We start from the raw sequence: 12,856 nt of genomic DNA, 5'->3' as shown, positions 1-12,856 counted from the left end.
GAAAACCCCTTGAACACCTTGAGCTACTGGCACATGCATACGATAGGAACGAGTAAAATTAGCTAGGATCGCCGGGGCCAAGGTGATGGCCGTGCGATTTAATCAGAGGTGCAATCAAGAAATTTTACCGTTTTCGAGCTTGCATATTATTGAGCCCCACCGTAGCTCTGGGGAAACACCAGTACAATCGTTACAAATTTAATTACTATCATCAAGACCGTAAGCAAACCCCAGGGCTACTCGTGCAGCAGCCTTCCTGCGCTCTTCATCTGGAAGTTGAGCGATTTCCTCTTTCAAGCCTTGTAAGACACCTAAAACATTCGTGAGGTCAAACGGTTGGGACTCGAGACCTGTAACATGTGGAACATTGCTTGGAGTACGTGGACCAGATGCACCAGACGGGCGGGCAGTCTGCGCGTTACGCATATCAGGGAGCCCTGCTCCCACACCAACGTCATCAGTGGGTGAGATAGATATCGGAAGAGACCCAAAAATGCGCTGGGAAGTGGCACGAATTTCAGCCTTGCTTGGTAGTACGTCGTCATCGTCACTTTCTCCAGATCCAAATACATCACGATCAAGAAGGAGGTCAATACTGTTATCATGGTCCTGCTCGTTCTCTTCGCCAAAGTCGGATACCGAACCGAGGGATTTATAGGCTATGCCAGAGTAGGAGTGAGGCGCAAGAAAGCCATCATCCATGGTGGGAGTCGAACGTCCGGACTTTGGTTTGGCCGGTGATTCGAAACTGTAGGTGGAGCCGAAACTGGATGATTCGGGAATGGAAGCCGCTTGATTTGATGCAGAAGAGGGCACAGAAGGGGATGGCTGGGGGAGTGGCAGAGATGAGACAGAAGGGGCGGATAAGAATACCGTGAAGTCGTCTTCAAACCCAAATTCAGAGGCACTGACACCGGTTGTGGGTGGAAACCCAGAGTGGTGACTTTGATCTTCAGGGTGCGGTGTCCTACTACCGCTTGTTGCAGGTCCCCACATATCTTGATCATCGTTATGGGACGTTGAAGACTCAAACCTACTGCTGCCATTATGCTCAACACCGAGCATCTCGTCATTGTCTGAGTCGGACTCTGAACCCCCTTCTTCCAGCCACCGTTCCAGTGCTTCCCTCTGTACTTGTGCTTGCGCCTTTTGCTCATGTGTGTCAAAGCTACCAGAAGTGTTAATTAGGGTACTGAGCTCCTCTTCGTCTCCAATAAAGGGGGCGCCAAGCATTCTCGATGTCCGTCCCACAGCCTTAGAATTCTGTACCATCGACGGCCACATGATTGTGCTTAACGCGTCGATTATGCGCGAAAGCCCAGGGATGCCTGTGCAGCATTACGCACCGGTCAGATAGTAATACATAACATAGCTTTGAGCGTGCTATTGACAGTGCTCACCATGTGTCCTAGCATCCAGATGCGGATCCGATGTAGATTTTTCCACGTTGTCCTCTCGGATGTCGATAAATTCGAAACCATGAGAAGATAAGTACTCGTCAATGTCCCCATCTTCTTCTCCTGTTGCTTCTGAGGTTTCTGATGATTTCGCAGGAGGCACTGATTGAGGGGCAGACAACGATGTACCAGCCGAATGATGAACTCTAACTGCAAGAGAGACTTCAAAGTCATGGCCAGACAAGCTTTGGGAAAGTAACTCGATGTATTCTCGATAAGGCTGCACCCCAGTTTCAGATTGGCAGAGGCAGTGGATAAGGTCATCAGAACAATGAGAAAGCCACAAATCGGGAGGACCTGAAAGGAAAGCGTACCTCTTCAGCAAACCACACGAAGATGACAGCAGGAACGCCCTGAACATGTACATTCTGGGCTATAAACTGATCGGGGAGCTGATGCAGCTGAAAGTGCACATCAGCTGTATAGTACTTGTTGATAATTTTCCAGGGCACAGTCAGCTGCTCGTCTTCGCCGACGGAAATTGGTTTTTTCAGAACATCTGTGGGGCATCATCGAGGACAAGACTTGGGATGAAATAATAATGCAAAGATGAAACGTGGAGCGTACTTTCCAAAAAACAAATAGCCTCTTTTTTTGAGGAAGAGAAGACAGCAATGCAAGAGCCGGCTTCTGGTCCTGGATCCATGGTTCTTGAAACCGAGCGTTGCTTTATCGTTAGCTTTGAGCTCCAGATCTTGACAAGCTCAAGCTAGCCTCGAATATCTGCAGCCGGCGTGGCTGCCATCTGCTCCCTGTCGTTTACAGAAACAGGGTGCTATACAAAGTCACGTGCCATGGCATGCAGTACCTGTCTCGCGATTTGCCGACTTTTCACCATCCAGTATGTTTCTTTTTTTTCAACTGAGTCCTTTCACCGTTACTTATTCTTGGATTTACAATTCATGAATTTTATAAAATGCGAGAGGAAAGGAAACAAAGTTTTTTTTTTTTGTGCGGACGATGGATTTGCCTTATAACTGTGCATGACCGTGAAAATATGCCGTAACGCGCATGTAACACGCAGTATGCCGACGGTCGAAAGCAACGGAACCTTCTATCTTCTATACTCTCAGCATCATTTCCTACGAAGTTAAGTGCAGTGGGTATGTACAAAGGCCGCATCACAGATTTCTCTCTGAACCGACACACACAGTGTTACCCGCGTCCGCCTCACCGCGCAAGGAATTGAGGTATTCTCTCGCCCTGAACCTTTAGCTGCTATGGTGTTTCAAATAGTCATGCAGGAACTTGAAGGGCTCCCTTTGGAGTCCTCCCCCAAAAATGGTGGCATGGCCTTAGAGCTGAAGAGGTATGATAATCAAATGTATCTGTAAGCCCTCCTCTTCCCCGAGCGATACCTCGCTGCCGCGTGCTGTGATTTCGTTCCCCGCGACAGATGAATGAGATTTAGTGCGCAAGTTGACAAAAGCTGACGCACTGAGTCGGGCACACTGGTAGCCTGCTTTCTTTGTTTACCACCTGATCAGGTTCCTTCGCTAACAAAACCCTGCGAACGATCTACAATAACAGGAATCATTTGGACGGCCCCTTTAAAAAGGACCTTCCGTTTTGTTGGAAAATTCGTCATTTCAATTGCTTTTTGTACCTAAATTTATTTAAGTTTTATGCACCAGGTCTTCTAAGATGATGCGGCGGCGGCTGGAAGTCTCTGCGGATGAACAGTTTATAGTTCAAATCGGCAGGGAAACAGCGAATTGTACTTGTCTCGTGTTGCTTTTCGCTTGCGGAAATTATGAGGAAAAGAGCTGAACTAGCCACTGGCATCTTACAGTTTGATCTCAGAAATCTCGATCCGTTCGTGGGGCGATCCTTGATCTCAAAGGGGATTGTCATTGGTCCCAAGGCTTGGTTTTCAAATAGAAAACAGAAAATTGTATTACCCTCATCTGCTTCCTTGATCTCTTAAACGGTGAAGCCGTATAACCATGGAACCTAGTGCGGAGACCGCCAACTTCCTCTGGTTCTTAAGAGCGGGCGGTAACAAGCTGGTTGGTACCTTCCTTCGTTCCCCCTTGCAATCCAACTGTTATCTTACCGTGGAGAGCTGCTCTCCTCGTCACATTACGCTGTTCGCTAGGCATCCCGCGGGAGATTAATAAAGATGGCACTGGGCCCTGCTGAAGTCGCGTGAGTTGAATATATGTTATCTCATTTAATATCACTCGTTAATGCTTTGGGGGTAGTCATGGACCGTTTCTCATCGGCGTTATTCTCAACGTCGCTTTGTATGGTATCATGATCACGCAGACTTTCTTGTACTTCACAACGTACAAAAAGTATGTCATCTCCTTGAATACCACCTCCTACTTATATCGAGTGCGGCACTGTTCTATCCAGAGATCGGCTTTGGATGAAGTTTTTCGTGTGTTCTATCTCGTTCTACTTAACGTGATTCGCTGAAAGTCGTATTTCATTGGCGACTTAGGTTTCCTTCCTGTTCATCGCAGACACAGTCAACGCAGTATTTGACATTGTATATATCTACGATTCTCTCGTCGTTCATTTTGGTCAGTGCTGTGCCCTGATTTCCTGCCAATAACTCACCTTTCATCGCCGCTTAGGTGATGATACATACCTCGCAACAGCGAACTGGGGTTAGTGTTGTCTGTCATGCTATCTGTTCTATATACTAACGTATTCCACTTGCACAGTCTTTGGAACAGGTAGTTGGCAGCGTCTTCTCTATGCTAACTGGCTAAAGATGAATCTTACTTCAATGTTACATCAGATCCAGCAATGACGGTGTGTGCATTTATCACTGTAGTTACGCCATTGCCAAGATTGTATCATAATCTTACAGGGTATCATCGGTTCCATGGTTCAAGCCTTTTTTGCTTGGCGCGTGTATATCATTTCAAGAAATTTATGGACAACCTGTGCTATTCTTGGTTGTGCTGCAGCAGGGTGTCTCTGCTCGATTGGCACTTCGATTGGCATTGGCATTGTCCCCCAGTTCATCGAGTTTCAGAAATTTCAAGTCGTTGTTATTATCTGGCTCGTGTGTGCTGCACTTGGGGATGTCCTGATCACCATCTCACTCGTTTGGCATTTGGTACGTTGATCCATCATGTCAATGATATATTTGATTTGATTGGTCACTTCTAGAACACTCACAAAACAGGCTTTTCATCCACAGACGATGTTATCAATCGTATCGTGAAACGTGGGTATATCTTCTACTCTTGAACTAATACCAATATCATGGGAACTATTCATTAGTCACCGTACAAACTGGGTTCATTACCGCCGTATGGGCTGTAGTTGACCTAGTTATCTATCTTACCTTTGTAAGTCCTGACTATAATCATATATCTTGACTTTGCTGACTGTATTCTTTTGTTTTGTCGCAGTCCACTGGACTGTAAGTTAATTGATTCTCCCCATCTGCCAACTCATAACCTTACTCATTTTAGTCATCTAATCTTCAATGTCACACTATCAAAGCTTTATACCAACTCGTTGATGTCGAGTCTCAACTCTCGAGGCGGATGGAAATTCACGCAGTCCAGTGAAAATAGCACCACCCATAAAAGTGCACATAGAGGTGTAAGTGTGCGCTCTCATCAAATTTTCCATGTACCTATGAGAAACTTGAGTAATTACTGAATTCTTGGTTGCGTAGGCGGATGTTGTGCAGCTGGCATCGACAGCACGTCCGGAGGTAGGCCTTCATTAAATATATCATTTTCGCATAACTATACGCGCTTCTCTCCAGGTATTTGTCCACGTCGAGTCTCACCAAATGGTAGACCTGGAAGACCTGGAAGACAGTAAGTCACCCAATGATATCTTCCGCGAAACCGGCCACTCGCATTGGGACAGTAAGGGTACTGTGGGAAGCGAAGGGAGCATCGTATAGTGTTGCTGGAGGTTTTTTCCTGGGCACGCTGGCACGTCGCTATCCACCCACCGTAGACGCAATGAATCAGTTTTTCGCTTATGGTTTTCTGTGTATCCACATGGTCTCGGCTGTACGATAAAGCTGCAAAATTCCACAAAAGGAGATACTGAGGCTTACCGTCTTCGTGAGACACCACAGTATTCCTCCTCCAAATGATAATACGCTGTTAATTACTTAACCCCCCGCAACCTTCGAAGTTAAAACTTTCGTGCGTGCCATCGGCGATATTGTACTTGGTATTTACTTCGGGCAAGACTACGCATCGGATGACACTCAGCAAGATACAAAGGTACTTCTTGTCCTTCTTGCTCAATTTGGAGTGACATAACTAGCACCCTCGTCTGTTTCGACAGTCTTGCATGAATGCGTGGTCCTGATAAAATTTGTAGCGATCAGGGCTTTCCAATTAGATATTTTGGTGATGGATTATCAAATCCGCCTAGTAATAGCAGCCCCTTCCCGGTTTCCCGACGACTAGACTGCCATACCAGTGAATATACTATTGGACGAAGTTCTCTGCGTATGTATCAGTTCTAGATCTATTCGCCTAGGAGATGTTCGAACGTGAATAAATAAATAAACATTACGGTGCTCTTTTTTAGAGGTACTGCTAGGCTAGTAGCTACTAACGTTACATAAAGGATACTGTATCCCTCCCGATCATAGGCGACTAACCATCAATTCTCTCTCGATGCTTCTGCCCTGCTTGGCCCACAGTGTCTCCCTTGCTGACCTAATTCAATATGATAGTCGATCGATATATTAATACGTGCATTGCGCTACTGCGGTTGAGATGGGAGTACCCTTACCTAGGCTACTATAGTCGTCGGCGTATGGCTCAGCGAACGGGGCATTGGGCAGCCTGACGGATAGATCGGGGAACGGAGCAGTACATTGCACCTGACTGAACAAAAAACGTCTTGACCATCCTTAAAACAGACTTGACATTGTACGGGGAAAGAAGCGAGGTGACAGACAGTTCGTTGGCGAGCTTCGGGAGAGCTTCGGGGGTGGCGTCGCGCAACGAACTGGACGTGCTGGGGAGACGAACAGAGGGAAATGACATAAAGAGAATTCAGGGGTCCTATCGTTGCCGACAGCGAGCAGGCAAAGCCCATCATTTGCGCCATATTAACAGACTCTTCCTCTTCATCCATTTTGGCTGGTACTGGGACCGCTAAGTGGACGCCAGTTGCGCTGGCCATTCTCCCTTGGAGGACCGTCGATTTTCATTTATTTCGGTCGGTACCAGTATCATTAAGTGGACATCAGTTGTAGTGACTATTTCTTCTTGGAAGACCGCCAGTACTGATGTCACTAAGTGGACACCAGCTGCGGAAGCTTGTTCCTTTTGCAGGACCGCCGATGTTTTGTATATTTTGCGAGGGGCATCGCTGCTACTCTCAAGCGAGTCAGGTATATCTTCATGTTTTTGTAAGTCTTCTTCTTTACACCTATCATCGGTCTTCACGACAACCACAATTTTCTCTTCACCCTCTGTCATATTCTGAGTAGGAGAAGACGGGGAAGAAAGTAAACCAGTGGCAGGATTTTCTTTATCTGCTTGGATCGTGATGCTTGAGAATGGCTTGAGAGAATGGGGGCTTATCTCTTATATTCATCTATACCGGCTATCCAAGGATCAGGTCCAAGAGGTATATTGACTTTAAGTCGGATTATCCTCTGTGCGATGGCTTGGTGACTACAACAGGTTTCTGGAACGAATTAACAGATGACTTGGTTTCTGGACGGCGGCTGACAGACGAGCGATGCCAAACCCTTTCACTACACCCTTGGTATTGAAGCCGGTGGAAGCCCTAATTTTAAAAGGTACTGTGGTAGGAGTAAGAAGACGAGTAGGTTTCGGGCTAGCGAGGGTCTTGATATCCCGAGCACGAATGTTCTGGACCTCTACCGGATTCTTTTGAATGGTCGCAAGCGGCGGACGAATCGTTCGGGAAAAAAAGGAAACAGGAGTGCAAGGCAATTGAGAGCGAGGCTTCCGGACGACTCTTTCGGTGTTCACAGTGGGTATGACGTCTCGATTTCGAGTTGACGAGCGCATAATATGAACTTCGGCTTTAGAGACATTCTTTGCGATGCTAATGAGAGTGTCTCTAGTAACAGAGAGAATCGACAACTTAGAGGGAGGAATACTGCTGGGCCTGGTAATTTTGTTGGTCGTAGCAGCTTTCCTAGCTGCGGCTCTTAGCATGGCCTTGTCTGCGTTGGAAATCATAGTGTCTGAACTACGACGTCATGATTGAACTTCTTAAAGAGCGATGATGGCTTACTTGGAGGATATTATACATGCAGGATAGACGAGGTTAATATATACAAGAAATCTCGTCTAGGACTGCCAGGCTGGCTGGACACTTGCTCTAGACCTTGACGGTTTTGTTTCCATACTCGTACGTCTATCGTCCTCGTGTCAGCCTCTCGTAGGCCTTCAGTTCGTTATTGGCTGAGGGTGAAACAAATACTCTTCATGAGTGCTACTCATACTATAGTGGGCTCGAAGACCGCGTAAGCTGTCAAACTGAACTAAAGAATTGGCAAGGTGCTACGCCAATCATCATTGGATTTGTGATGAGTTTCAAGTGTAGCTTACCTTACGGCCCAAATCCTTGACTTTTTAAACGAAATCTTTGCCCAAAAAACCACCGTATCGATGCTCCTACGAGAGATCGACCTTATGCAGGTTCAAGAGTTACATTAACTGATATGATATGATTGAAGGACCATGGGTTCCGTTCAGGGGATAGTCCTCTCACTGGTCCAACTCTAGGCTTGCATATTGCTTGTTTGTAATTGTCGCGTGCCCGCATTGCATATGTTTCCCCGTTGTTTGGAGAGCTGAGGAGATGTGCCTGACGTATTTTGGCATAACGTATACTATGCATGACTGTGGTTCGTGGCAACTTCGTGCACTTGAGTTTAGTAACGTGTAGTAACGTGTTTGTGTTGCACGCAAGCGAGGCGTCGATTAGATAGTGAGAGTTCTTAACATTTCTGGTTTTACTTCCAGAACATTCGCCTATTTACCATAAACACTCATCCAACAAGTGCGATTCATCATATAGCTCTTTATCTCGTTGCACATCTTGCTCTGAACCCCCAAGACGCTCACCAACATGCCTCTCAACTATTCAAAGTGGGATCAACTTGAGCTTTCTGATGATTCTGACATCGAGGGCCATCCCAACGTTGACAAGCGTTCTCTCATCCACTGGAAGCAAAGGGATATCCATGAAAAGCGCGAGGCCCGTAAACATCACATTGTCGCCCTTGGCGCAGAAATCGCATGCAATCGCGTCCTCCAACCTCGCCTCATCTCCATCGCCACAGGTGTCTCAGAAAAGGGCCCTTCTCATTTCTCTAATCTCGTCGAGCAATTGCAGACCAACCCTAGTCCAGATGCGCCACCGACAAATGCCCCAGGCCAGCCAACCTACGACGCTATGATCCTGAGCTTGTTACTCCAAATCTGGGAGGAAGCGAAGAAAAACGGTGTGGGCAAGGACAGCGACAAACTTGGGGATGTCCTTCATGCTGGGATCGAAAATCATTTAAAACAGCTTGAAGACCACACTAAGAAACTAGAGAAAGATCTTGAAGAGGAAAAGAAAGAGCAGAAAAAGCATATCACAAGTGAAGACATACATGAAGGCTTCGAATCCAAGGTATGTAGTTATTCATATACAGCATCTTACTCATAGGTACATTGCTCACGATCACTTTCTGGTCGCGATTACTCCCATTAGTATATCCCGCCATTACCTGCTCCTGCTCCTATCAAAAACGCCAAAACTGAGGTGCCGAAGAAGACGAAAACAACAGCAACAACGTATGAAGTACTCAACCCCGCCTCCTCCTCTCAAGCATCCTCGTCCAAGCCTTCGAAATCCGCGTCCGCTGAATCTGAAGATTCAGAGGAAGAAATAACCGAAGATCTCCCTGAACTTACACCTTCACTTGAGGCATTCTCCCGTTTACCGATCCACGGATACGAAAAATCATGGGAGTACATCCAAGCTCACAGGGACGTGATAGTCCCTGGTGCGTCTGATGCCTTGCTTGTGGCGGCCTTCCGCGCACAATCCGATGGAATGACTGCAGAGTCCAACGGAGAGAAAAGAAAGGCATTGGCACAGAAGAAATACGCGAAACAATGTGTTCACCAAAGTTTACTGTTGCAGTATTGCGATAAGCTTGGTGTAGATGGTGTAAGGGTGTTCTTCAAAAAGTGAGTTCCGCACGCTTCATGAAATATCTGCGGGGACGGCTGATGAATGTGTTGCATAGGATGATATCTGGCGACAAACGTGCGGATGCCGTCTTCGTGAAAGACGTCGAAGATACCTATGCACACCTGGAAACCCGTGTTTCTGCTTCTCTCGCTGCCTCTGATGATGCTGGAAAGGAACAAATCCAGCTGGTGCCTGAAAACCCGGAGACCACTATCAGCTTCAACGTTCCCGATGGTCCACCACCTGAAGACTTGCGTCTAGAGGGTCCAGGGACGGAGAATATGGATATCGAAGAAGTGAGAAAGGCTCTGCAGATGCGGTGGGATGTGTTTTCAGGATTTAGTCTGGAGTTACAAAAGGCTCTACAAGATGGAAAGCTGGATAGTGTCAACAAGGTGCTTGGTGGGATGCAGGTGGACGAGGCAGAGGAAGTCGTGAGGCTTCTTGACATTGGAGGGATTTTGAACTTTGCAGACGGAGGGATTAGAGATGAGACAGGAAAAGAAGACGAGGAGGAAGAGTGAATGTCAGATTAGAGCCTACTCGTGATAGCGCTTCTCTCAAGCGCATTGTATAACATCCGTAATTATAACGACTTCCTTGTTATAAATATAAAGGGAACACGTGTCTTCCTTGCTCTGAGCGTACTCTTACTCGAAGAGTCGACGGGTATACGAGAGATCGAATGGAGTCTCGACTTTATTAGTATCTTAATCCGTTCCGAACAGGGGTAAATATTATCACAAGGTAAAAGACACCACAAAGTATGGTCCACTATTATACAACTTGAAAAGATAAAGATAAAGACAAAGATTGCATATTGTGTGTTCTTTCAAGATTAGGAGTCTAACATCTCGGTCAAACCTACAGTGCTCATTCCTGGTACTCGTGGTGCAATACAACATGGAAATGGGATCGGATGGCTGATATTCGAGGTCAGGGACAGCTACATAGAAGGGGAAAAATCTTGAAGAAAACACTCACATTGTCACTCCATTTGTCCATTTTGGGGTGACTTCAATATCGTTACCGAGATCATCTTTTGCCTTTGTGATGTTGAACACAGTTAAGATAGAAACCATGGCGGCCCATACTGTAGCATCAGCAATATGACGGCCTACGCAAATCCGCCTGCCAAATCCAAAGACAAGACCAACGGTGTCATCATTAAGCTTTCCATCAAGCGCGAAGAACCGTTCTGGTTTAAATTTGTATGGCTCTGGGTATTTATCGTCATTGTGAGCCATTGCCCTGTTCGCTTTGAGTGAGCTGACTAGACTACACCAAACCAGAAGCTATAAGTACGAACCATATATTGGGCACTATTAATGCTCCTAGCTTACTATTAGATCGATGTCACGGTGCCGTGGTGAGAGTTCAAGAACACTAACCCTTTGGTATAAAATGTCCTTCAAAAATATCATCATTAGTGGCAGCATGCGGAATACCTAATCGTGGGTAGTTAAGTGAGAAATGATCTTATAGAACTTGAAAGAAAAAAGTTGCTCACCAAGGGGAACTACAGGATGCCATCGGAGAGTCTCACGAAAAACTGCTTCAACATAAGGCAGTGATGTCCTGTCACTGAAGTCTGGGAGTCTACCTTGGCCTACCACTGCGTCGATTTCCAACTGTGCCTTTCTTTGTACATCAGGATTCTGGAGCATCACGAGCATGAATACCATGAGCACTGAAGAAGACTAAGATTTTCCGTTAAAATGTGTTGATGCCATCCATGAAAATTGGCTCACAGTTTCTGCGGCGGCTATAGATAGAGCTGATGAGTCGTTATCATAAGGCATACACACCAGACAACCTACCGGAGAAGGCAGTGGCAGAGGAATTTTTGATTGCAAGCTCGTATGAAGGGTCCTCTTCTTTCATACGGCCTAGTAGATCAGACAGCATACACGGCATTGCTATCCCTGCCGACTAAATGTATGTCAGACAAGAACTTGAGAAATAACAGAAAAAGGGCACACAATATTCTGCTTTGTGTACTCAAAAGGAGCTTCAATCATTTCCACAGTCAACTTTTGACACTCGAGGGCACTGCGCTTGAAGGCTGCTCCGGGAAACCAGGGGGGAATGTGTAGCACTAGGTACTCGCACGTTGGTGTGAGACATATACAGTTGCGGTCAAATACTCACAAAACGGCAATGCACCAATGACTGCTGTTCTCTCGGGTGTGTGCTCTCGTGTGAGTGTTGCTGATGCACGCTCCACAACCGTGACTAGAGGGTCATGGCGTGGCGCTGGGTTGTAACCATATATCACTTCCATGATAATAGACGTGCTAAGCCTATGATGATACATTAATATAGTGATGTCCCGCTATTCCAGCGGTTAAGGAGTACTGACGTGTTCATGTGATCAACATATTCTTTTGGTGCCTCCAGTAAATTGAGAAGGAACTGGTGAACTCGGCGTAATTGTATAGGTCGATACTTTAGAGCTGCTTCTGTTCGAAATGCCTGATGTAACAGTCGTCTATGTAGTCGCCATGTGCTGCCATAGGCAAGGAGTGCCGAGTGGAATGTCATCCCAAATCTATAGTAGTCAACGAAGGAAGTCATGATTCAAATACATTATCAAAAGTCTACATTAGCCACGTACAGATCGATCGTAGGATATTGTGGCCGGTCAGAGTAGTTATAAGAACGCTGCTCGAGAAGGTCTCTGGCTAATTTCTCGGAGTTGAGGATGATAATTTCCTGGTTGAGTAGGCGAGAGTAGATTATATTACCTGTACAACAAAGACCGAGCTCAAATATAAGTACACGAACTATACAGCAACGGAAAACTGAATCAACGTACCGTGAACTTGTGCCCACTCCATATAGGTAACCCAGGGCTCAGCTAATTTAATCCCAAGTATGTTGCCCAACACAGGCAACGGGCGAGGGCCAGGTGGTAAAATGCGTGATTTACTTGCCATTTGACGGTTTGCAAGAATAAGGCCAACCACAAGGAGCGAAAATAAGCAGAGAACTGGGACAAGACCAGTGGACATGGTAGGGAATCCAAAGAGAAGTGATAGTAAAATTTTCACGAACACCGTCTGCCATTTAAATAGAGTAGTCGAGTAGCGCCACTATTATAGATTTCTCATCCACATTCTTGTGGCACAGGCTTCCACTGATACGTGGAGTTTGATTCATACGAAGCGCGAGTTAATGATAGGGAATGCTGTTTCTTGATACGAAACTTGACGTTGCAATGGCAG

The 12,856-nt window shown here is 46.2% G+C and overlaps 6 protein-coding genes across 6 annotated transcripts; 2 read left to right on the top strand and 4 right to left on the bottom strand.

Moving 5' to 3' along the window:
• SERLADRAFT_470333 (uncharacterized protein) lies at nt 1-2,206 on the bottom strand (the record flags this gene model as incomplete). The annotated part of the gene is made up of 4 exons (XM_007319583.1): nt 1-1,328; nt 1,401-1,677; nt 1,772-1,956; nt 2,025-2,206. 4 exons carry the CDS (start codon nt 2,101-2,103, stop codon nt 199-201), a joined length of 1,671 nt encoding a protein of 556 aa, XP_007319645.1.
• A 297-nt stretch (nt 2,207-2,503) lies between these two features.
• Nucleotides 2,504-5,518, top strand: SERLADRAFT_470332 (uncharacterized protein; the record flags this gene model as incomplete). Its single annotated transcript, XM_007319582.1, has 18 exons — nt 2,504-2,560; nt 2,611-2,647; nt 2,702-2,787; nt 2,988-3,466; nt 3,556-3,605; nt 3,662-3,754; nt 3,816-3,840; nt 3,904-3,985; nt 4,040-4,072; nt 4,130-4,141; nt 4,207-4,220; nt 4,279-4,530; nt 4,584-4,641; nt 4,698-4,765; nt 4,829-4,839; nt 4,892-5,030; nt 5,101-5,139; nt 5,194-5,518. The coding sequence occupies 15 exons, from the start codon at nt 3,404-3,406 to the stop codon at nt 5,335-5,337; spliced, it is 1,083 nt and encodes a 360-aa protein (XP_007319644.1).
• Nucleotides 5,519-5,940: 422 nt separating this feature from the next.
• Nucleotides 5,941-6,495, bottom strand: SERLADRAFT_470328 (uncharacterized protein; the record flags this gene model as incomplete). The annotated part of the gene is made up of 2 exons (XM_007319581.1): nt 5,941-6,112; nt 6,189-6,495. The coding sequence occupies one exon, from the start codon at nt 6,443-6,445 to the stop codon at nt 6,218-6,220; it is 228 nt and encodes a 75-aa protein (XP_007319643.1).
• Nucleotides 6,496-6,929: 434 nt separating this feature from the next.
• Nucleotides 6,930-8,355, bottom strand: SERLADRAFT_470326 (uncharacterized protein; the record flags this gene model as incomplete). Its single annotated transcript, XM_007319580.1, has 3 exons — nt 6,930-7,623; nt 7,674-7,923; nt 7,991-8,355. One exon carries the CDS (start codon nt 7,616-7,618, stop codon nt 7,082-7,084), a length of 537 nt encoding a protein of 178 aa, XP_007319642.1.
• Nucleotides 8,356-8,490: 135 nt separating this feature from the next.
• On the top strand, nt 8,491-10,264 carry SERLADRAFT_416182 (uncharacterized protein; the record flags this gene model as incomplete). The annotated part of the gene is made up of 3 exons (XM_007319579.1): nt 8,491-9,062; nt 9,144-9,625; nt 9,685-10,264. The coding sequence occupies 3 exons, from the start codon at nt 8,514-8,516 to the stop codon at nt 10,151-10,153; spliced, it is 1,500 nt and encodes a 499-aa protein (XP_007319641.1).
• Nucleotides 10,265-10,609: 345 nt separating this feature from the next.
• Nucleotides 10,610-12,568, bottom strand: SERLADRAFT_349822 (uncharacterized protein; the record flags this gene model as incomplete). The annotated part of the gene is made up of 9 exons (XM_007319578.1): nt 10,610-10,898; nt 11,017-11,077; nt 11,140-11,329; nt 11,436-11,561; nt 11,612-11,727; nt 11,781-11,932; nt 11,992-12,180; nt 12,247-12,376; nt 12,448-12,568. 9 exons carry the CDS (start codon nt 12,566-12,568, stop codon nt 10,610-10,612), a joined length of 1,374 nt encoding a protein of 457 aa, XP_007319640.1.
• Nucleotides 12,569-12,856: the final 288 nt, after the last annotated feature.

This window comes from Serpula lacrymans, assembly GCF_000218685.1.
Source record: "Serpula lacrymans var. lacrymans S7.9 unplaced genomic scaffold SERLAscaffold_8, whole genome shotgun sequence".
In the NCBI taxonomy this organism is placed as follows: domain Eukaryota; kingdom Fungi; phylum Basidiomycota; class Agaricomycetes; order Boletales; family Serpulaceae; genus Serpula; species Serpula lacrymans.
This window is presented reverse-complemented; position numbering and strand designations above follow the sequence as displayed.